General features: G+C 43.1%; 1 protein-coding gene across 6 annotated transcripts; it reads right to left on the reverse strand.

Moving 5' to 3' along the window:
• Positions 1 to 1,917: 1,917 nt before the first annotated feature.
• On the reverse strand, positions 1,918 to 24,529 carry sema4d (sema domain, immunoglobulin domain (Ig), transmembrane domain (TM) and short cytoplasmic domain, (semaphorin) 4D). Of its 6 annotated transcripts, XM_061293291.1 has the most exons (21): positions 24,369 to 24,529; positions 18,635 to 18,752; positions 15,854 to 15,912; positions 10,651 to 10,784; positions 9,163 to 9,308; positions 9,021 to 9,083; positions 8,669 to 8,767; positions 8,351 to 8,444; positions 8,143 to 8,259; positions 7,892 to 8,043; positions 7,627 to 7,802; positions 7,394 to 7,550; positions 7,095 to 7,317; positions 6,910 to 7,022; positions 6,654 to 6,826; positions 6,521 to 6,567; positions 6,114 to 6,437; positions 4,083 to 4,244; positions 3,049 to 3,261; positions 2,881 to 2,972; positions 1,918 to 2,287 (listed from the first exon to the last, which is right to left on the reverse strand). In XM_061293291.1, exons 4-21 carry the CDS (start codon positions 10,745 to 10,747, stop codon positions 2,267 to 2,269), a joined length of 2,469 nt encoding a protein of 822 aa, XP_061149275.1. In that variant the 5' UTR covers positions 10,748 to 10,784; positions 15,854 to 15,912; positions 18,635 to 18,752; positions 24,369 to 24,529; the 3' UTR covers positions 1,918 to 2,266. The 6 variants fall into 6 exon arrangements, with proteins under 6 accessions (XP_061149275.1, XP_061149276.1, XP_061149271.1 ...); XM_061293292.1 differs by lacking the exons at positions 2,881 to 2,972; positions 3,049 to 3,261; XM_061293287.1 differs by lacking the exons at positions 1,918 to 2,287; positions 2,881 to 2,972; positions 3,049 to 3,261; positions 4,083 to 4,244 and having other exon boundaries at positions 4,378 to 6,437.
• Positions 24,530 to 24,547: the final 18 nt, after the last annotated feature.

A 24,547-nucleotide genomic window follows, 5' to 3' on the forward strand; every position in this document is an offset into this window, starting at 1 on the left:
GAGGAAAAAAAAAAATAGCGCAAAGGACAGTCGCACCACTGCCGGTGATGATGAAGCATCTGCGCTCACCGTGGCAGCAGGAAAGGAAGCGCGCATACACAAACACAGACCATTCATGTAAAAAATGTCCTCTCGCCTTCTAGAACGGAAGAGAGTGACGCTCATTCATGAGCAGCTTCGGCTCTCGCTCACTCTGCTGCATTTCGCACTGCAGTCTCCCTCCCCAACATGGCAAATATAGAAGGCAGAAAAAAAAAAAACTGCCTTCTCCCCTCTGAAACAAAAGGGACGGGGGGGTCTAATTTAAGAGCAAAAAAAGAAAGAAGACTGGAAGGGACAAAAGGCAATGTTCATAGTCCTGGCTGTGAATGAAATAGCAGGTTGGCATACCAATGTTTCTGTGAATGGAAGCAAGGCCGCTCCGCCGCCGCTGCTGCTGCTGCCGCCGCCGCCGCTGCTGCTGCTGCTGGCGCCGTTACTGCAAGGCAATCCCTCGGGACGGCGCGCTCCCGTCCAATGAGCGCTGGGCTGGATGACTCATTCAGAGAAGGCTTGCAGGATAGTGGGAGAAACCATTCCCAGCCAGGGCAGGTGAGGACCGGTCTTATTTCTCACTGTAAAAGCAAAACAATATTAACTTCAAAACATCAGATTACAAATGTTCGTTTTTTCAAATAAGTTGGAATCATGAATGTAAAGAAAAACATCCATGCAATACACAACAGTAGAACTGCACCCACTTCTCCTTCCAAAATGATCTAGCCTGTAACCATTCTTATTAGCTCACTGTTTTCAATTCAACATTCGAGAGAGCATTTAATGAAGAATCTACAGTGTGTGGGGGAGGACAAGAGCATGTGCTGCTGTGGATTTTTTAATTAGATGGGACTATATTTATCTTTATAGCTTTTTTTTTGGTGAGCAGTCAAGAGGTTCTGGGTTTGAATCTCTGTGACGTTTCTATGTTGCTTTCATACTTCCCAAAATATGTTATGCTTATTAAAGACTCCAAATGTCTATAGGTGTGAATGCAAGTGTTTTTCTCTATGTAATGACTTTTGGGATTGATTCTTGCTCACCTACAACACAAATGGGGAGGCCATACTCAATGGTAGGGTGATTTTTCTACGTAAACAAATACATGTAAATAAATGCATTCCCTCGTCAAGAAAAAAAATATTTGGTTTTGATTACTTTCCTCAAAATTCAAAGATTCGTGTGTGTCCACGTTTATGGAGTCTCTGATCTGCGCCATGATCAGCTTCATGAAGCGCGTCATGACTGTTGTGAGTCAAATACACATATAATGTTCTACCTCAATAAAATTATTACGCAGATATTCCCATGTGATTTTATAATCCATAAAGTTGAGATAAATATATGTACAGACCAAACAATTAAAAAGTTTAGCGGTTCTGTACTCACCTGTTCTGGCACGAAGCAGCCATTGACCACTCCCGGACATGTGACAATAATTAACCAATCAAAAGTCAGTTTGAGTCAAAACAAAAAGGTGTCTTTCCCGAATTTGCCCTTTGTTCAAAATGGTTTTGAAATGTACTATATACGATTGCATTTACCTGTAGTTACAAGATTAAATGTGAGGAGAAAAAAATACGTAAAAGCCAAAAATAAACGAAATGGTAGCTATTCGTTAGGGTCAATTAAAAACGAAATGGTAAATATAAGATAAAAAATAAATTATAGCCAGGAAGAAAGTCAATGCAGTACAATTGACGCAAAATGTGCACGTGTCTTTATAATAATAATAATAATAATAATAATAATAATAATAACCGTTAAAAAAAATGTTGTACTTGTTATTTTATATCTGGACGCAAGAGGGTGCCACAACAGCATTATACAGCGAACTCGCACATAAAAAGACAAAAAAGGAGGGCACAAGTACAACACAAACAAATTAAAGTTTCCTTTATTCCTGCATTCAAGGCACATGGAAAGGAAAATCAGTGACATCTGCCATGTCTGAATGCTGTTGTAAACTATCTTTATTTCGTTTATTTATTTTTAATGCAGCATACAAATATATAAATCACACCAAGATAATTACATAGAGCCTTTCCCTCCATTTTTGTAGTCCCAGGGCATTCATCACAAATCCAGTAATTTGTTAATCTCGTGTCCCGAAAAAAACTTGGACCTCTAGGCTCTCGATTTTCCCCAAAAATTGGGGGGGGGGGGGGGGGTGTCACGGTTTCCTCCATCTCCAATTGTAAACTGATGCTTTGTGGCCTTTAGGCAGCGTTCAGTGGCCATCACAGCTTTCCTGTGGCGTGGACAAAGAGGTAGAATGAGCTTTGGAAACAAGAAATGCATGGCTGTAGATGACCACAGTGCATCCCTATGGAAGAATTTTACATGCTGAGCATTGCTGCTTTTCTGTACTGTACTGGTGAGATTTCTGGAAAAATGCTAAGATCATGCTGTGGTGAACTCTTCACATGGGCAAAGTTCCACTGACAAAACACAACACAACATAACAAAGATCTCCAGGACAATATTTGCTTTTCGGTATATGGAGACTGACTTTATCCAAGAGGAGATTAAGGGCCACTGGAGAAAAAAAATGACTTTTAGTGGCTCAAATACTGCACAACCTGGCACTAAGGTGCTGCTAAAAATACCATGTTTTTTATTTATTTAACGATTTGGAGGCATTTATCTTCAGATATTAGGATGATGCAGGTCTTCTGCATTTATTTCTCTGTTGCAGCAATTTGGAGATTATGGAGTATCTGAGCATGAATTTATTTTTGAAATTTGTGGACAGAAGGTTACTATAGTTGATTATTAGAAAATGTTGCAAAGCCGTTAAAGGCGCTTGTTAGTGGCAGGTTAGAAAAAGACACTTGGACCTACCCAAGACTTCTCCCATCTTTTTAGAAGCTGCTCATGTTGCATGAGCGCACTCCTCCATTGGTTCAAATCTCTAGATGGGGTGCTCTCCTCATCTGTCGAACAACCAACAATCTTATCACACCAGCCGTGACACAACCGAATTGGACGCCCCCGTCGGGTAAAAGGTACCTCCGACGGCGAGGTGGAGGTCCACCTGCGATGCCTCGCTCCCTGTGCTGGCCTGGGCGACGCAGCCGTAACGGGCATCCCGGAGTAACGGCTCCGTCCTGAGCTGGCTGCTCACTAGTACAGTGTTCCCGGCCAGCGGGAGACGGTACTCCGTTACGGCCGTCTCCGCACTGCGCCCGTTTATGAGCCAGTGAATACGGACGTCGCTAGGACCTGAAGGACACAAGGGGGCTTTGCATGTTGACCTACAGCTTGCATTCTTACTCCAGCATTCCCCCGCAAACCCTCTAAAACTTATTTTGCTTTCTGTTCTTCTCATTTGATAGTTATTGTGTACTTATTTTACTGAGCAGCCAGGACAGACATATACAACTTGGCAGTAAACTAGTTTTGTGGACCCATAGAATCACTCATTGGTTCTTTGTACGCCGAAAAAATGTCAAAGAAAAAAAAAACAACAAAGCACACATGTAGTGAATACTTCAGGCTGGATTGTGGACGTTTTTCACGATGCATTGCAAGGATAATACAATTCTGTTTATATCGCTTTTTTTCCACTGAAACAAAATCAAGAAGTGAAATAGAAGTGTGGCACACGAGGTCTATTTATCGCTAAACGGTATTAATCACACAAAACCAGCAAATTAAAAACACAAACAAGCCAGCGTTAGACACATTTGACACTTTTTATTTTTTCTTCCTCCCTACTGAAAAGCTTATTTACATATATTCCCAAATATACACACAGAGATATTGTGACAGATTTGCAGGCACAAAAATGGCCTAGTTGACATCGCAACACAGTGAGCTTACCATAGATTAAAAACAAAAAAAAAACACCACAGCACCCCTTCACGGACATTCAAATATAGAACGTCAGCTTTTTCCTTCAGTGCCATCACATTCAAAAGTTCAGCTCAGAGCACAGGCCACAATGTTAGTCAGGCCAAGCAGGTGAAGTCCAGACAGAAATGAGCAGCGGGGTTAAAAGTGGTTGTTAGGCTGCAGGCTGGACGGGGGGGCTCATCACTCACCCAGGGCCAGACAGAAGAGCAGGAAAACCTCATGAGCGTGAAGCCCCCACGCCTGGTCCTTCAGTAAAGGAGGCAACAACCTCACTTTCACCTCACCAGCCTCCACATGAGGCTTCATGGAGGAAGAGGACGAAGTGAAAGTAGACGAAGGGAAGACAGAGGCTGTGAAGGAAGGAAGGAAGGAAGGAAGGAAGGAAGGAAGGAAGGAAGGAAGGAAGGAAGGAAGGAAGGAAGGAAGGAAGGAAGGGAGGAAGGGAGGGAAGGGAGGGGAGGGAGGGGAGGGAGGGGAGGAAGGAAGGAAGGAAGGAAGGAAGGAAGGAAGGAAGGAAGGAAGGAAGGAAGGAAGGAAGGAAGGAAGGAAGGAAGGAAGGAAGGAAGGAAGGAAGGAAGGAAGGAAGGAAGGAAGGAAGGAAGGAAGTGGTGGTAGAAAAAGGGAGCAAGAAAAAAGAAAAAGGAAGATTGAGGAACATGGGACACTGTGATGTGCAAGAGACAATATAGATGCTGGGAAAACAGCAATAAATAAAACTCCTCAGAATCAATTCACCTCATTCCTGCAAATGGTGGCCACTGTTTTTATCACCTTCAGACATGAGAAAACTTTTTTACAATTTAGTATGTCAAGTGACAGGAAAGGAATGGGCAAAACAATTAACCTCAACTGCCCCAATAGGTGCTGCTGTTTTAGTTGGCAAAAGACAAATGATCAGATTACAAAGTGTTTGTCTCTTAAAGAGATGGCCACCATTTGAGGAAATTTGAGGCTTAAAAAAATTCTGTTTGAGGATAGAGTGGAAGATTGAAAATAAATTGAAAACAACAATATGGCAGAAAAAGTGGAGATTTTCCTCTCAACACGAGAGTTATCCGATTCCATCAGACATCACCTTCCGAGAATAAAGCTGCGCTACGACAAGTAACATCTTCCCTGAGAATTGTTTAAGTCCATCGGCCCAGGTTGCAGACAACGCACAACACCCGCAAACACACGCAAAAAATACTCAGCCTATACAAAGAAAACGGAGTCCAATTTGGAAAACATTCACATAACTTACCAATTTGGTAAACAATGTTTCCAATTTGGAATTAAGAACCGAGCTTTGCTTGTTGGACCAAAGCTAAAACGACACACACACAGACATACCAACAACTGGGAGAAATTGTTATTCCTCCCCAGTGGAAACGACAATCGTAAATGTTGAAGAGAGTAACTGTGACAAAAACGGACAAAGATCTAATTAGCTTTTGGCGGACATAAGTAGAGGAGCGACAGGTTGTGTTGCGTGTTTGTAGTTGTGGAAAATTGATGCGTTATTAAAGTTGGAAACATTTCATGGGAATCCCCAGCTTAGTTTCCAATGGAAATTTTCTGGAAGTTTTCTGCACTTTGATAACCTGAACCTAAAAAGCAGATACGACGACGTGTGTGGCCAGAGCGCCAAGTTTGTTTCTAGGAATAAGGCTCATCGGCGTCAGCGAATTGGATGGACTGGGAGTCGCAGTCCACGTCAAAAGGTTTCTGTGAGGACGGGCTTTCGTCGCCGAAGCCGTGTGAGGGCCCCCGCCCGTTACTGCACTCGGGCTCCGTTTCGTAGCCCGTATCACGCATCGCGCGCAGGAACTGACTCTTGTTCTGCGCCGGGCGCTCCGTCGCGGCGACTTTGTTTGACACGGCTGGCGCCTCCATGAGGCCCGCTTCGCAGGCGCTGTACTCGGGACGGATGGCGTCGCTTTCCTTGTGCGTGCCCAAAAGGGCCGCCCGCAGGCGCAGGCACGGAGCCGGGAGGTACTGCATGTAGCAGTTGTAGGCCACGGCAGCCAGGAAGAGTAGGAAAAAGAGCAGGAAGAGGACGAGGAGGGCCATGCCATTACCGCGCTGCAAGTACTTCGCCTCCGGGGCGTCGATCTCCGTGCTGCTGCTGCTGCTGCTTGGGGTTAGTTCTGAGTGGGGCGGGGACGTGAGTTGCACGGCGGCGGTAAAATTGTGCGGGGCCCGGGCTGATGTTAACGCTCTGTCAGCCTCAACTTTACCTTCCTGGTTCTGGCCCGTAGTTTCGACGTGCGCGCCCTCCAAAGTCAAGACATATCCCGCAAGGAGGCGGGTGAAGTTCTTCCCGACACCGGCGACGAACTCTACAGACCAGCACTCGTAGCGTCCCTGGTCCTCGGCGGCCACGCTGTAGATGAGCAGGCCGTTCTCTCGGATGAAGTGGAAGGGCGAGGCCTCGGTGAGAAGCGAGCCGTTGGCACGCCACGTCACCTGTGCCATGTTGGAGCGCACCGGGCACGGCAGTTCGGAGGAGCTGCCGGGCTTCACCGAAACACGATGGTAGTCCTTCACGGGCACAATGGGAGCTAGCAAACACAAAGTCATATGACTTTAGCACATCATGGTTTCAATACTAAGGACTGGAGGGGGGAGATGAACAGCACCGTACCTTTAGGACATTTGTCCGCATCACCGCTAAGGCTCTGAATTAGCCTCCTAGAGGGAGAAATGTGAAAAAAAAAGTCTTAAACAATCTGCACAAATGGTTTAATGACATTGAACTGCCGTTGTCGTTGACTCGCCTGAGATGCTGACTGGGCGTGTCAGAGATTTTGACGCAGTGAGCAGTTTGAGGTTCCCAGGCACAGTATGGATCTCGGGCCAGTATGCAGTCGGCACAGGAGTGGTAACTGCCGCAGAACGCCGTGGGCGACTGAACAATGCCTGAGTCTGACCCGGCGTACAGAGATTGTGTCTGTGAGGAGGGTCAGAGGATTTAGATACTCAAATGCAGATGGGGAGAGAATTTCCTATTTCCTAATGCACGACAAAACTGACCTCGGAGGACAGCACCAAGTTCTTGATGGGCTCGGAGTTCTTCAGCATCTGGATTTCCTCAACCATGTGGACCTCTCCTCCGAGAACCACTGACTTATGCAGGACCCCCGTGTCTAAAGTGGTCAGATCTTAGTTAACAGGCCTACCTCACATTCAGGCTTTGAATCTCCGGAACTGTTTCGTACCCGTTCCGGTAAAAATCACATCCAAGGTGCTCCCGTCGAGGGCGCGGACCCGCTCCACGACAACTTGCGTGTAGTTGACGTCCTTGGTGATGAGGCGGGGCCTGTTCCCGATGGGCAGGACAGGGTCTTCCAGCAGGGGGTGGTCCTTGACGAACTGCAGGGTCTTGTCGGGGAGGTGCAGCGAGCTGTTGATGTTTTGCTGCCGCATACGGTTGTTGATACACTGCCGGAACACACAGCAACGTCTTCTACACTTGGTGCCTCAGTGAGGAAATTTGACATTGTGTCTGTAAACTTACTGCTCCAGGGCGTGGTGAAGGACTGTTGCCATTATAGCGAACCCACTTTGTGTGGGACTGCTCCACAGTGGCCTTCTGCATGTACTTGCCCTTGGAGAAGACCTCATCCACGGCGGACATGTTGTAGGCACATACTGCAGACAGACCGACATTTCCCCTTTGGAGACCAGATGGAGAATGAGGTTAAACAGATAAAATACACCACGAAAACTAAAATGGATGGTATGACTGACCACTGAGAGGTGAAGACCCCATAGATGACCGTGTCCCTCAAGTGGGGGGCCTTCAGAATGAAGACGTCATGCACCACGTTGAAGACAAAGTTGAGTTCGGGCATAGAGCACACCAGCTTGGCTTTCAGGAAGGACGTCCACTTCTTCTGCAACGTCCTCTGTCCTCCTTGGTCGCCCTGTGTTGACGAAGACCGACTGAGGTGAGCTGGAGGAAAGGCGACAACGGGAATGGTGCCACAAAGGTGATGATGAATAATGTAGCCACCTTACAAACCCGGGCCACCCTAGGAATGAGTAAATTGCCGAAGAACTCGTACTCCACCGACACCTCGGTGAAGAAATAGTAGATTTTGTCATCTTCGCCGTCTGTAGGGTTTTCCCCTTCTCTGATCACGTCGGCAAAAACAAAACTGGGCTCTGCAGAAAACAATAGGGGAGGTGTTCTCAAAAATAATATAAATACAAAAAATAATATTCCATATCTCTTGCTGTTGTTGTCCACTTAAGCTCACTCACCATTGAGCCATGATGTGGAATATTCCGTCCTCAGCAGGTATGCTGATGGAGAGTATCTTGAAATAATTGGCTCGCTACCCAAAAAGTTATAAGCAGTCCCAGAGTACAGTTCTCCATCTGATGAAAAAAATTAAATGGCATTTGAATTTCTCTGGGATGATTATCAATGATGAAGAGTTCTCTTCATGGAAAAGGGGCCTGAACTCACCAACCATGACGGTGGTGAAGCTTTGTGAGGGATCAAAGGAGCACTTGCCCCTGCCATCTTCTGCTCGACCCGCTAATGAAAAGTTAGCCAAAGTCTGCAAAAAACAAATTTATGAAATGTATTTATATTATAACATTTTTTATTAGTATTTTTAATTTATCAGATTCATTAATAAAACCAAGATGCGAATGAAACAAAAAAATTACCACCAACTACTTTTCACCACGTAAAAAAGATTACCCCCCCCGCCCCACCGTACATTCCAATTGGCTGCTATTGAGTGACTTTTGAGGGAAAATGGAGAAAACGGTAACTCACCAAGTAATCACACTTTGGTTGAAAGGCATGTGTCCCGCAGACGTAGAGTCGCCGGTCGTCAGCTACCTGGAGCACTCGGATGTAATTCAAACAGTCGGTCTAGATGCCAACACAGACGAATAGATTACAATACACTTCATACAATTTGCCGTATCTTAATTCATATTAGGTTTCTCTATTCACGTGAATTAAAAAGCCATAAATCCGTTCACTGCTTTTTTTTGAGATTTTGCGGAACAGAAACGACTACAAAGCAAAACATAAAAGATATCAGTCAAAAATTCACTCATCTAATTCATGGTATTGCTAAAACAAAATAAACAAATCACAATAACAATTGCCGCTTCCTCACCTCCTTGGATTTTCCTTTCTGCGTGCACATGGCCATGGGGGTCTCGCCAACTTGCCACAGAACCTTGAACAGAGAAGGTTGCAGTTTTAAAATGATCTGTAGGGCCTGGAAGAAGTTAAATATAGTCAAATGGCCTCCATACCTTCTTGTTTCGGACTGTCACATTCTTCTTGCTGAGCTCAAAGATGGCCTCCCGGGCGCCCACATAGAGTGCGTCGCGTTCGTGGTTAAGCAGCAGCGTGGAGTAGTTGAAGATGCCTGGCTCTGAAAACTCCATCAACTCCACCTCTGATCACAGAAAGCACAAAATTGAAAAACAATTCTGTTTTGATTTTTCTTTGGCTTTTTTTTGCGTTTTACCACCACACGAAGGTTATGTCGAAAATGCGTGTTGACTTCAAACGTCGTTCGTACAGTTGGTAAAGCTTTTAAAATGGCCGCAGTTCAAACACAATGCACAGACGGACTAAAAATATCTTTTCTCTGTGCAAGAAACATAAACAAGAGCTGTCTGACAAGTTTGGCCAATACATCACAAGAAAAGATCAAGCATTGTTGTTGTGGTCTCACTGCCAACATCGGGTTCAGGCAAGACAAATAGTCATTTTCAGGGAATTACATGCGTAACCGTCACTTAAAACATGATGGAGGGCGGACACCAGGAAGGGCTACTATGCTTACTGTGCAACTGCTTTACACATGGAGTGCCTTCCACTGGATGTTTTGTTTACCAAAAAGGTGTCGAGTAAAATCCAGATATTTGTGCACTATTTACCCTGCCGCAAATTGAGCGAATCCACCAGCAACTGACCCGCATTTCTAAAAGGAATTTGTAATTAAACAGTAATTCCACAAGATGGCAGCAATGAGAAACGTAAATTAGCAATGCCATGCAACTAAGGTGCATAATCATGAACCCATGTTACATAAATTGTATTGACTTATTTAAAAAAAAAAAAAAAATAAAAACGGCTTCGCATGAGGCTCATCAATAGCATTCAGAGCTAGGATATCAATAACAGCTAGTAGTAGCACAAACTCGCATAACATCACACAGGGGCAAACAAATGTGTTAAAATATTAAACTTGCCCTTTTGGCTATAATAACAATTTAGGCAAATTTTAAAGTTAAAGTAAACTACAGCAGCTCAGTAGCTGACGAGAGAGAAACAGAAACGATGTCCAACGCGTATTCAAGGACTGCCAAAAAGCAATATGTGGATGCAAATGCAGATTAAAAATGTATTTAAAAAATCTCACCGAATTAAATTGAACAAATTAATGAAAATATTCCAGTAGATAGCACTAAAGTAATATTTTTTTATTTATTTGACCTGTGCACAAAAACAACTTGATAGGATATTCAGAGAATAGTGCAGCAGGGCAGCAAATAAAAAAGAAATTAAATAAATAAGAAATTCTAAATAAAACCACAAAATAAATATTACAAAACAATTAAATAAAATCTGAAATCTTGAAGCAAGGGAAAGAAATTAACTTATTCGCATCTCCTGTTGATTTCCTCTCAACCAAATTTGCTACCTGAAGAGCGTCAGCTTCCATTTGCTGCTAAACACAAGCACACAAAGGCGATTGAGCTACGTGTGTTTATAAAAAAAAAAAAACTCACCTTGGTGTCTCCAGGAGGTTCGGGGCACAGCATGGGGTCCGTGAGTGGACACCTCCAGGAGCAGTCCCAGGAACACGCTCAGAACACCATACCCCATGTTGGACTCCGACAGCTTCGGAACAGAGAAGTTTCCTCTAAAATATGTTTCATAAGAGACAGGGAGAGCGGTTAAGTTCTCACGAAATGCTGATCAAAAGGGGAAGAAGACAATGCAAAGCCACTTCCTCTCATACCGAAACGTGACATGACTGATTCAGTCGCATGTCACCATGCTTTTCCACATGCTGTTGGAGTTGAACATAACGGTCGATATTTAAGAGGTGATCTGAAGTTGGTTGTTTGAGGCCTATCTGTAAATCTACCGTTGTGTGTGGGGACTTTCCAGATTAGGCAGAAACATTCAAACAAATCTCTAAATCTGTTCTCAATCCCACTTGTACCAGATACACAGTGCTGCTCAAGTGCGCCAGCAAATTGTTGCATGTAGAAATCCTCAGATGAAGTTTAAGACAGCCTGACATGGACAAAGTTGGGATGACATCACTCAAAGTGTTTCTGCTTTCTTTATCCAATTGGGATAGTTTGAGTTTTGTGTGTGGAAGCTACAGGCTAGCAGAGCTCAATTATTCATGCTGACGTCATATCAACAAATAATATTGGGAGAGGTCAGACGCTTTTTCACAAAGTGATGGTAAAGTGATCCGGACAGAAGCGGGTTATTCTTGTTTTTCCACAACACCATCAGAGATACCTGCAGTAAACAGGTGAGTCGGCCACATGAAGGTAGAGATAATAGGTTATCGGGTGTCATGTGGGTTTTAGTCATCAACTGGTAGAAACTTATTCAAAACTTTTGTTTTTAATTGAAAAAGAACTAAAGTAGTTTGTCTTATATGAAAACAGTTTTTGGATAAAAAGGCAGACCTGGACATTATTTGTTTGAAGGTGGTTCTTTTGTATTTCTGTTATTAGAACAATTGAGAACAACTAATCCATTGTCTATTATGACCCAAAAGGACCATCCAGGCTAATTCTAAATATAGGTTAGTCATTACTTTTAATAACAAGGGTGTCAGTGGTAGGAGGCCACATACACAATCAATCATTTCTTTTGCTAAAATAGAGTTGGTGGGGGTTGTTAATTGATTATTGATTCTTGAGTAAATGAGAACAAATTGCTCAGGGCGTTTTGACCTCCCAAACATTGGGATCACCAACCAAGCTTGGCAGTTTGAGTCACAAGGTCTGTAAAAGGGGGTGGTTGCTCCAAGTGCACAAGGCCCAATTGTTTATAAAAGATGGCCTCCACTCACTCCGCCGCCAGCCAGCCAACCCCCCCAACCTCCATCCCTTTACATCGACACTCCAGAGTAGCAAACAATGAACAGAGAAGCAGGAGAGGACACAGTCACACTCTTGCCAAACTAAATGCCGGCACAGTTTTGGCTTAAGAGCCCGTTCGCAAACTGCAGAAGTAACCACAACGTTAGTCAGGTTTAAGAAAGAGTGAAAACAAAGGCAGGAATATAAATCATAACTTTGTAGTTGTCTGTAAACTCCTAGCGCAATCCTAGGTAGCTAGCTAGCGCCGCGCATACACCGCATTTAGGTCAAAGCTTAACAAAAGCTTTAAAAGCCCATTATCAAGGCTTGGTGGGTTACAGTAGCAGAAAGCGCAAAACTGGCAGCCACCCTCGGCCCACTGACAGATTTAGAGGGGCCGCCAAACCGGGTTTGGATATTCAAAATGGTTACCATGCTGGCAGGCCTCTTTGAGCCCTTTGTGTTACCTTCTCGGCTCCTTGGGCTTTACAAGGAGGCGGCACCTGCTCAGGGCCGCGGGGTTCCCAGTATTGCGCTGGTGACCGAGCACTCGTGTTGGCTGGGTGCCCACTTGAGGCAGAAAGGGTCACGTAAGACCCATTTGCCTATCTGTTCACACAAAAACCTTGGCTACGCAATTTGGAATTCTGTGCAATGTTTCCCAGAAGACTTTACAACTGTAGGCCACAATAAGCTCCAAAGGAATGTCAAGGTTTGAATAGAATCAGGTCGGGGAACTTTTATTCATTAGGCATTCATTAGTTAAGATTGTACATTCCCATACACAAGTGTAGGAAAGACAAGAAGATGGTTGGTTGTTGTTCTGTTTTGATAACATGTGACATGTTTCAGTAAAAACACTTTTTTCGCGCTTGTTTTGAAGAGCCGGAGCCTAATGCTGGGTCAATGCCAAGGGTCATAACGCCATAGCAACCAGAATAGAACTAAATTGAAGAATTGGGGCGAGCGGGTGCTATATAGGAAAGTCTGAAGAAAAAAAGTTGAGACGCTCAAAGCATCATTTCTAGTTTTTTTTTTTTTACCGAGCTGAACTCTTACTAGATAAGCAGCAACATTAAATGATGTCATACCTGACAGTGGTTCAAAGTCTTTGTGTGACACCCGGATGTTCCGGGCCACAATACAAGATGGTGTCTTCCCACATTTCAAATGCAATGGAGACAAGATTCTGGGCATCCGGAAAGCAGAACGGCGAAGGCGGATGCAACAGAATTGGACATTCACAAGCTGCCAACCTCTCAAGAGCTCTGGCTGGCTCACGCATCAATGCATCAACATCAATGCCTTCGTATTCGTCCTCATTCCTCGTGCCAACAGACTGCAAATCATTTTATTCTTGCATAGGTAGGAGGAATTTTTGGGGTCACAAAATAGTGTTTCTTTAGTATCGTAATGCAAGTAAAAATAAATAATTTTGAAAAAGAAAAATTTATTTTAGTTTGATAATAAGTCAGTACCTAATACATTAAAGACTTTTTTCATTCTCAAACATGGTCTAGCCTGTGTTAATATGTTTTATGTACTTTGATGAGAGTTGGATTATCAATCCCAAATCCAAATTTTATGAGCAGGATTTGAAAGATCAAGTGGTGAATCACATATGGCTTTCCTCCCTTCATCTGACCCCAGGGGGGGGGGATCGGCGTAGCCCAATCCCAACATTTATGAGGTCTCCTTGGATTATACCCATCCAGCTCCCAAAAATCACTACGAGAGCCAGAAGATGGGTGAGGACAAGGGCAGTCAAGACAAATGTTGAGGAGAGGACAGATTTAGACATTAAATGCATGTTTAGCTATAAATAGTGGACGTCGAACTGTAAGCTAAGGGGCGGGGGTCAGTGGACCACACAGAGCAAGAGCCTTAAAACAAATGCAGGCGGCTTTCGGGTTCCCCGCAGCATGATGAACTGATTCTGTCAGTCCAGCCGAGGCTTTAACCATCTCGGCTTAACCAAGCATTACAACTCCAGCTGGCGATCATTCATTCCAACAATTACTGAATTCCGACATAGTGGCTACAGGTTGATTGGTAAGTGTGTATTGTTTACTGTTCCAAAGCCTGCCTCTTCATAATTATGTAACAGGACAATTAATGTACAGCTCGTAAAAAGATGTCATTAGTGCAGGACTTCCGGCGGTTGGTCAGCCGCTGGGAGATGACACAGCAGTCTCGATGCATTATCCGCTGAAACCTCACCAGATGACAGATGGACGGTTGGATGATTACGTGATTAAATACAGTCGTATGCCTTAAAGCTTGTAAAATATGCCTTAAATGTCAGACAAATTTTCAACTGTCATGTCATCTCACTAAACCTCTTTTAAACCAGTATGGAAGGATTCATTTTGTATTTGTTTGACTTTTGGGCATTATGAAAATCTCTTTTTATGGTGACTGAACTGATACTGAGCGAGTGAACTTAGCACGTCTGCCTAACAGTTCGGAAGTTATGGGTTTCCGATTTTACATTAAGAGTGATTTTAAACTTATTTATATCACAGTGGTTAGCTTCTGCTAAACCCGCAACGTTAATTAACGTTGGTTTTACCAGCATCACAGAACAGATTGAGCTCAACCCTCGATGTGCATGTATACAATCCACGCATTTCCTCAAGGACCAAGCAAACACAAGGGAACCTCCAAAACAAACTATTCCTGGTTATATTAAAAAGGGTGGCTCGAACGATCAATGACTGACCAAAAAAGAATAAGAGCTTGTGTGAAGGAGACACTATTCAGAGGATGTAAAATGGAAACCCTCGTATATAATTAGTAGCTGTTGGACCACGGCGGAGCTAGCATGTCAACCTAAAGTGGCCACAGCAAAGGCAAATGAGGGGTCAGCTCCTGCAAAGGGTGTATTTAGTATGCCGATGGAGAGCTTTTCTTTAAAAAAAAAACAAAAAAAAAACACACGCCCTTTCCTTTAGTCACATGGCGGATCTGAAAAACTCCGGAGTGAACATATGGGCGAGTCATGTGCGTGTAATGTTGCTTCCGTTTCTCAGCACAGAAAGTTTTGGCCCAATTCTTCTTTGACCATGCTAAAGACAGAGGCTTTCAAAATGTATAATAAAGTTTTGTTTTGATAAAGCAAATAAATACACCTACGGCGGGGCTGTATGTGAGACAAACAGCAAAAGGAGGAAATCCAAGAACATCATACCCAAACCGCCATTCACAGACGAGTCGTTTTACTTGAGGCCACCATAATGGCTGCCGGGCCTCTGGGGCACATTACGGCAGCCTATTTGGGGAAGCCGTGAAAGCCTGCTTGTTTGAGACATGCTGTGTGACTGCTAGTCCGATCTGTGGTTGTTTTGTTCTGTACGCAGACCAGGGCAGGTGACTTCACTCAACGCTGGGCAAGGGCCATTTTTGTTTTTACAAGGGAAGGGGGGGGGTCAAACAACACAAAGACAAACCTTAAGATTTCTTTCAGTAATGGCTTTTCAATTCAATTTCACTTTTAGGTCCCGAGCAAGTATGGCTTTCGTAAATGGTTAAAAGCCAGGGAACAGTGACAGAGCAAAGTAAAGCAGCAAGCAGCTGTGCACATAACCATCAGTTTGTTTGTTTCTAAGAGAAACCGAGGGAAGATCACCAACAAAAAAGCAGGAATACATCAAAGTGGGCAAGGTATACTCATGCAAAAGGGCGGTAATTAAAAAAAAAAAGAAGAGAGCAAACCCCAAAGGTGATTCCAGGAGTAGGAAAAGCAAAAGTTGATCCGGCAGGGAATGGTCGGGCAAGCATGCAATATTCGAGTTGGAGCGTGCAAGCACACAAACAACTCTGTCACAGTCTGGCACAGCACAGCACAAAAAGGGGGGTGAGGAAGAGGAACTTTTCTGACCTGTGGCTCCTTACAAGATGCGATGCTCTTCCTCTGGAGAGAATTATAAAATTCTCAGGCTGGGCAAGAAGAGAAAGATCAAACAGGGATGTTATTGTGTGTATGTACCTTTAAGGACTTGGAGTCAATATGGGACAGATGCTGTCGCAATACAAAAGGAACACAATCCAAAATACATTATAAAAATAAAATACAAAATACAGTCCTGATGTAGCACCCCTAGACATGATATTTGGAATTTTAAAGATAATTAATTCAGGAACATTTAGATATAAAATGGTAGCATCTGCTAAACTAACTTAACCCTAAAGCCATGATGCCTCAAACAAAAAACGTGAACTGAATTTAGGTCATAGGAAAACAATTTTAACAAAATGCTAATTTGCTAGCATGTGTACATAAATACCAAAAAATATTACTACAATCGACAGATCTAAACAAACATAGCGTGAGCTCAAGGTCATCTGGCTCCCAAGATATCCCACGCAGCCCTTCAGTGAGCACTCCAGAATTGACTCCATTGTTGATGCCCACACAAAGAAGCCAAACACGGATGCTAGCGAACACAAACAAACCATACAAAAAGTCCCCGTGCCTCCTGCTCTCCTCCGACAGCTTGGATTGAGACGGTCGAGATGATGACATTGGTGCGAGATTGATGAGCTTCGGGTCAAAGGCTGCAACCCCTTCAACATGGTTAGGAAGCACTCAGACTGTTACCCGCTCAGCTCCGACAAAACCCGCTGACAGCTGATGCGGAGGTTTTTTTCCTGCCCGATTCAGACGGCGCCACGCCTACATACGTCTTTATCGTGGCCAGAGATTGAGACCTTTGGTGACACAGAGGTCCGCAAAGGGCACTGAAAGGAAGTGGGCATGCTACAGGCGTGGACTTGATTGAGAACTCTTCAGACTCAGAACTAATCCATCAAATGGTTTCCACTCCAGAAACCCAGTGAGTAGGAAACATAATGACAGATGACAGACTAAGGTCACCCCAGTGTGACACCCGACTTCCCACTATGGACAATGACGCTCCCAGTTACGAATCAGGCTCAAGACTCCCTCTATTGGCAAATCAATCATCCGATTCTTTACAACAGGTGTGTAAAACTCATCTTCGTTGCAGGCCCCATTGTACTCATAGTTTCCTTCAGGGGGTTATTATGACTGTTAAGGCCTTATATTATATACAGTATTGGCTACACAACAAACTAATGAATAACTAGCTTTGAAATCAGACTAGTAAAAATTGTTCAAAAGTTTCCAAAAGACGAATGGTAATAAAAATTGCTAGCAATATCTGTAGTTTTTAAATATGAAGACAATTTGCAATTTTAGTATTGACACAAAGTCGATGCAGAATTTACCTTCGCGGGCCACATAAAATGATGTGGCGGGCCGTATCTGGGCCCCCGGGCCTTGAGTTTGACACCAACGCTTTACAGGTTATTTTTCATGTACTCTTCATTTTTGGGAATCGGCTTTCTGTCCAAATTATTCACTACATGAGGAAAAACTTGTTTTGAGAGAGGATGAAATTCCTGTTTGGTGAAATCCTACTCGGGACGGGAGGAGGGGTGTTGTGTTGAAGAGGATTACAGAGGCAAATCTGGCTTTTCAAACTTTCCTCAAACCAAAAGCTTGTGTACAGCTTGAGGCCAAGCTTTAACGCTAGTGTGAAACTGCACAAAATAAAAAAGTGTTCCAAACAGGCAAATATGAACAAGGTTAACTTTTTTTGAAAGGTTGGAAAGGGCTCCCGGAAACAGACCAGTTAGACTATCTGGGAATATCAAATGGAATGCTTGTGTCCAAAAAAGGAATGTGGACCGATATCCCACACTGAACAAATGTTTATTTCAAGGAAATAAAGGGGACATTTTGTTTGCGTGTTTGTGCAAATTGGAAAGCAAATAAGAAGCATTTTTGGCTTCTTTTGTGTAAATGTTAAGTAGTTGCATGTTGAGGAGGGGGGGGGGGCTTTGTTCCCTGTAGCCGCTTTGGGGGCACCTCCTCCAACTTTTCCCCTCACTTCCTTTTGAAATAACATTTATCATTCTTCACTATTGAACCATCGTATAACAACACTGTCGCACAAAAGAAAAAAATAAAGGACGGCTCCTCCCCCTCCTTTTCCATCCTTCTGGTTGCCCAGATACCTTTCATCAGAGACGCACAGCTCGTCAACAACACCATGGCTTACTACTAAAACGCTCACTTTATATTGCCGAGCTCCTGAATTAAAGACTTTTCAAACTTAATATTGGGCTATCATGAGGCTGCCTCATAATGGGAACTGGCCGCCTTGTTGTTTGCGAAGATCCCTTTCAGCCGACTCACCCGGCCGGGCCTTTAGTACTCATTCCGCTTATTATGACCACTGATGGCATGCAAACCTGTTTTTGCTGACAGCACCCAAATTCTCCACTAAAATATTAATGAGTAAATTATTGGAAACAGTTGTCTGTGGTAACAATAAATGCAAATTAGTGCAAAATCATACACTCTCACGGAGGGGTGGGGGGTGGGGGGCAAAGAGTTGCCTCCCCTCTTTCCAACACCCACACAACCATAACCAGTTACTCCTCTGTGTCATGAACTCTCTTACCCCATCTCCCCTCGGGTAGTGTACTAGAACACTCAAATAACACTTCCCGGCGAGTGAGTGGAGTGTTATTGCTTAAGCAGCCACAGCACTCCTTGTCTTACTTTCACACTGAATAATCAAGCTAGCCAGAGTATAGCGTGACACATGCGTGACAAGGAGACGTCACTTACTTATCCATCACGGCGTCGGCTAGCGTGTAGTCGTTCATTAAAACGCTGTCGCACTTTCCCACTTTCACAGTTGAAACAGGTTGAGGATGAAGCCCGTTTGGATTCTCAAAATGCCAATCTGCTGAGAAAAATGAAAAGGATAGTTAGCGTGAATTGGAATTCCTTTAACTGTGATTGGTCATCGGGTAGACACAAAATGACAATCAGGCTGTGAAATGATTCCAAACTTAGCAGGCATGCTTCAGTGGCTCACAATTGCACTGACGAGGCCCGCTCTCTCCGAGACGAGATCTGTGGGATACTGTTACCGTGGAGACTGAAGCAGAACCCCCCCCCCCCCACATCCCTCGACTCAGCGGGCCAGCTAGCTAAACAGAGATATGTAATCTCCTCAGTAGAAAGCAAATGGTATAATTGCTATCAAAAGAACACACAGGGAGAAATGCCGCTGAAGGAAAGGGGGGAAAAAAAAAAAGATGTCAAAGCAGGCTCTATTCGGTGAAATTAATTGTCTTTTTTTAAAATCAAAATTCAAGACTGAAAAATGTTATCACTCATTTGCACAAACCTTTTTGGGTTTTCAATACTTTGTGTATTTAGGTCAAATAAAAACAATTCCCTTTTAATTTCAGAAAGTGATTTATAAAAAACTTTAATAAGGATTGTTTTGCCAAAATCATGAGTAAAACAAACAATTTCATCGCTACAAATCGTCCTAAATAATATTTATTAAGTTATTGGAAGAGGATATTTTAATGTGATGCATGCTGTACCTAACACCAAAATCAGGTATTAGCTCTTCATCTCATCCCACGTTTACGGGATTACAAGAGACACATTAGATTCCTAGATTAATACGCTATTATGTGCTAGTAAAAAAAAAAGATTGTGACCCATCAAAGCCCCGTAAACAGATGAGTGTTGCTATTCCAATTTTTCAAGCAATGCACACTAAAATTATTTTTTTCCCGTTTTACGTCATTCTTTAAAATGGACAGTAAGTACATAATCCAAATCAGATTATCCAAACCAAAAAGGTCGTTTTTTTGGACAATCCCCCAATTCCATTAGGCAGTCTCTGTAAATTGATCACGTAAAAATTGGACATTTAATGTCTGCTCTGAGTTCCGCTGCCTTCAAACGGATGCTTTCATGTACTAGCAGCAGTTCTTAACAAGACAGTCATTGAATTTTATTAGCCATGGCCATCACAGGTTAATGCTTTAGTTCCGCTTTCTTCAGTCTCTCAACCAAACGTCTTTACTGCAATGACTGTTACTCCAAGAGGTTCATTTCATACATTGAAAAAAATTTAAAAAATTGAAAAACAAAGCATTATTTTAAATTGTAAATCCAGAAAATCCACAAACAAAGTAATTACAGAATTAAAAGGGAAGTGAGGTAAAGAAAATTCCCGTTCTGGTCTTTCCCATTCTCTTTACAATTCAGTTACTCGTTTGGCTTTTAATGTCTGAAAAAAAAAAGAAGGCAAAACATGTTTATCATTGTTTCCAAAAGTAAAAGCAGATGTTTACAAATGTTTAACTTTGATTCAACACAAAAAAATGCTGTTCATGGAGGACCGCAAATGGGCCACAGAAATCTGACAATATTTACTCTTGGGAGGCCCAAATCATGAGGATTCAAAGAAATTAAATAATAAATAATGAATCAATCTAAATGATTATCAACTGGTACTGGGCCCAGATGTTTATAATGTAATATTTTAGTTTCAGTGGTTGTCATGTTTAGCATCAATCAATTGCTCATCCTTGGTCATAGCTACCATCCTAGCTAATCAGTCTGCAGTGACCTTAACAGGATTAGCAGTACTCAATATTTTTCAAAATATGGGTTAAATAAAAAATAAAAAACTGCGGTGACTTTGAAAAGAAAGGAATAACTGGAATCTCCAATCTACCGCTAGTCACAATTTCCCCACCTAACAAAAAGTCCCACAAATACCCAGAAAGTGCAATACTGCATTATTTACTTCCACTGGGCGGAGTAAAAATAGCACCAACCATGCAAGTGAATCCACACAGCACAAAATGTGATTTCTGGAGCTAAAACACAGGAGGCAAGAGTCTTACCATGACGACAGCGGGGGAAGATTGTGCAGGTGGAGAGATTTTTCCGCTCGGTCTTGTCGGTGCATGCCAGACAAACGGAACAATTTGATCATCCAAATATGACTGTCATCATCACCCACGCCTGTTTCCGTCGTCTACCGTGTAAAAAAAGGGCGGCGCTCTGCTACTGTGCAGTCTCGTCCCTGGAAAACCTCAATGCACACAATCGACTCGAGGAGGAGGAGGTGGAGGAACCGAGCGAGAGATGAGGGGGGGGAGGGGTCATGTGGGAGTGTGTCTATTGTGACGGGGGTTGCTTTCTTCTCTCCTTTGAGCACTCAGGAGTGTGCAGCTGTTAAACCTGGGGTCTCAAACTCCGGTCGTTGAGGGCCAAAATATTCTGTGCGACACCGAAAGTGGGCGTGGCACCCACATTTCCAGGGGGCATAACTTGGAAAGCATTTTATTTTGGAAACTCAAAATTTGGACATCATAAGGCACTAACAGAATAAAAACGTTGAAGAGGTATCACTGGGGAGATTCTGTGGAGTTGTGTGAATTTTTTTGTTGACCAGCAAGCAGGGGAAAGATTAAAATCTTGCAAGTCAAACTTGCCCTGCATGCAGATGGTAATTAGACATAGATAGGAGGAAGACGACAAACACAACAAACAGAATATAGTGTATGTGGGCTGCTTTCCCACTGCCATTCCCTTCCAGCTCCGTGCCCTCGGCAACACTAAACGCTGGGAACTTTTAAAAAACACACACACACACACAGCCAAGTTGGCTGAGCTTTGCACTGCACTCAGTTATGTCGTCAGCAAGGCCTGGGAAGCTTTTGCCGCGGATAGCACTTCCAAAGCACTTGCCTGGGAAAACAACTTTTTAGATCAATCATCCATCAGGGAGTTCAAATAAACCGATCACCGACCAGCTCACAAAGTGGAGCCCATTTTAATAACTACAGTGGATTTGGTTACAGCTAGCTTTTGATGCAGTAATTTAACATGATCTCTGTGTGAAAAATGCGTCCGACTTCTTCAGATACGTCCTTGTTATCAGTTTATTCGAAGGTTTGATCTATGGGTCGCCAAAACATCTTTGGAATGCAGTCAGTCGTGCATTATGCATGACCAGTAACACACAAACACACACACACCAAATGCCTCGACAGGCACGTCTGGTGTATGAAGCCAGATGGTGCCCCTCCCTGCCAATAACAAATGATTGCAGCCTGGGGGAGTGGGAAGGGGCATTGTTGTGGCTGTCGAGTATGGGTAGTAGTGTTAGGTGAGGGGGTGGTGTAGGCCTCGCCCAGATGTCTGACGTGTGGAGGCAACACAGCACCCGCACACCTCAACATCAGAGCAGCAGAGGCCGCACCCTTGACCTGAAACTACGTAGCTAGAACGATACGGGTGGGCGCAAGTCGTACGTCAAAACCTTCACATGGACAACCCCGGGTGGAAGTTAACGTGTTTAGTGACTAATGGCGAACCGCAGAAGACTTCAGATTGATTAAGAGTGGAAAACAAGGAGCCTCTAGAGAAGCGAGGATGGTTGCTAAGGAAAGAGGTTGGGACAAAAAGCTAAGGAAAAAGCAAACAGACTGATCGTTTATTATTCCTAGCGCATGGATTTTCTCTTTTTTTTTTTTTTTTACTGTTTCTGTTAAGTTCTAAGTTGTGCAATCTAAAAGTACCCTGGAAACAAAAGGGACTTATTAAGGGGGGGAGATCAGTGTCTGAGGAACAAATAGAAGCAATATGCCAATCGCTTCTACTGGCATTTCATAACCTTTCAAAAAGGATCCAAGACAAACTTGCAACATTCAACCTCTAACCTGAGGCAAAGTCAGCGCACGCAACACAACTGCCAGCTGTTTAATGATTTGTCCGCTGGTGAACGAGCATAAGTAATATCCTGTTCGGGCTAGCTTATTATATGCAACCCCCGACCGAGCACTGGCCCGGGTATCACACAGCCCATCGTATCGACAAGGCCTCGCAGTGCAAATAAACTTAATGGCGTGGGAGAATTACACAACGAGATGTTGTGACCTGACTGACATTTTACTCGAGGGATGTAGCGGTCCCAGCCTTGAGGGAAACTGGTGGGGTGGTCTACGTGAAGTGACCTTTCTTTTATAGTACCCACAGCTGCAACGGCATGCAGGTGAAAATATTGAAAAACTCCAGTTGCACATTTCAGTAAACTCCCACACACTGGATCTTCTTACACCATCATCAGGTATCATGTGAAACTGAGAAAAATGGTTGGTATGCTAACGCTACATTGGCCTACAGTATATCACATATCATTTCCTGTATATGGGTGCCATTAACCAAATAAAAATAAAATCTTACTTCCCTTTTTTCATGTAGCATTAACACAACGCACGGAAGAGTGACAACAAACAAGTTTCCGAAAATGCATCACTTTTAACCCATCGAATCATATACAGTACATGGAGGTGATGCGGTAGGCAAGATCACAGCCTATAAACGTCATCCTATTGTCATGATTGAAAGCGCAGCCTTAAATTTATGTGTCAAGGGCAGAAACCTCCCAATGACCTTTGGGTGCCAGAATGACTCTTCTGAGTAGTGAAAATAAAGTCTGAAAAAGTCTGCAGCTTATGTAATGCTGGTTTATTAGTTATGCGTTGGTGTGGAGTGATTATTTGGCATCAAATCATTTACGTCTTATGTTCTTTAAAGCGGCCGTCATAAGTGAGGTGCTGCTAGTTTAGAACTTAATTTAAAAAAACGGAACCATGGGACAAAATGTCAAAATATCAAGAATGGTGTTGAAATTTAACAAAGAATTCATACTTCCCCATGCAAAATTACAACATTAGCCTTGTGACTTGTTTCTCTTTCTTCCAAAAACATGACTATTCTCTTAAGATTGCTGTTTACTCAGACATTTTATTTTTAAAATAATACAAATTATAATTAAAAGACTTCTCTTAAAAAATAAGGCTTTCCCTGAGATCAAATCCACTTTTATCTTGCAAAATAAAATATGTATTCTCATGAGATTCAGATATTTGTTTTAACATTATACTTGTGTTTATAACTTTTGAGAAGTTACTTATTTTAACTGTAAAAAAAGTCCATTTAGAAAAGAATATGACTATCAATACATGCTGGAACATAGAATTTCTCCCCTGGGATCAGTAAATTATCTAATAATTTACCATCATAGAATTCAGATTTTATTTTTATGTAAAACCTGAAGATAATTACAACTTGTATTCTCGTATATTTGCTGTATATCCTCACCTCCAGCCTGGCCTTTATTTAATGCCCTCAGAGGACCACAAATAGGCCGCGGACCATATGTAGATTATGTACCTCTTTCATGGATCTCTTTGAACCCTTTGAACTCTATAAACTTAACTGTCCAAATCCTGCACATTGACTTGCAAACGATGCAAGTCGTTTAAAACTCCAAAAAGAAGGCGCTGTCTCGTAAAAAAAAAAGTGTTAACAAGAACGCCTAAAATAGAGTTCCTATCTCCGTAGGGGAGCAACAAGTGCAAGCGAGCTTCAAGTAATGCACATCGGCAGCACTTAACAGCGACTAGCGAGCGAGCAAGCACAACAGAATAAAAAAAAAATGGAATCAAATGAATTTCGTTGAACTTAAACTCACCGTGAACGCTTGTTTTTTCGCTCTTTTCTTCGTTGTCCTGGTGAGGGAAGGAAGAAGCAGCGCGACGAAGCTCGCTGTGTTAGCGATTCCACATTGTGGCTGAAGCCAGACTGTTTGAAAAGTGTGTCGCGAGGGGATCTCATAGGGACTCGCTGGGGGGAGGAAGAGGAGGAGGAAAA

Source organism: Syngnathus typhle, linkage group LG12, assembly GCF_033458585.1.
Source record: "Syngnathus typhle isolate RoL2023-S1 ecotype Sweden linkage group LG12, RoL_Styp_1.0, whole genome shotgun sequence".
NCBI lineage: Eukaryota > Metazoa > Chordata > Actinopteri > Syngnathiformes > Syngnathidae > Syngnathus > Syngnathus typhle.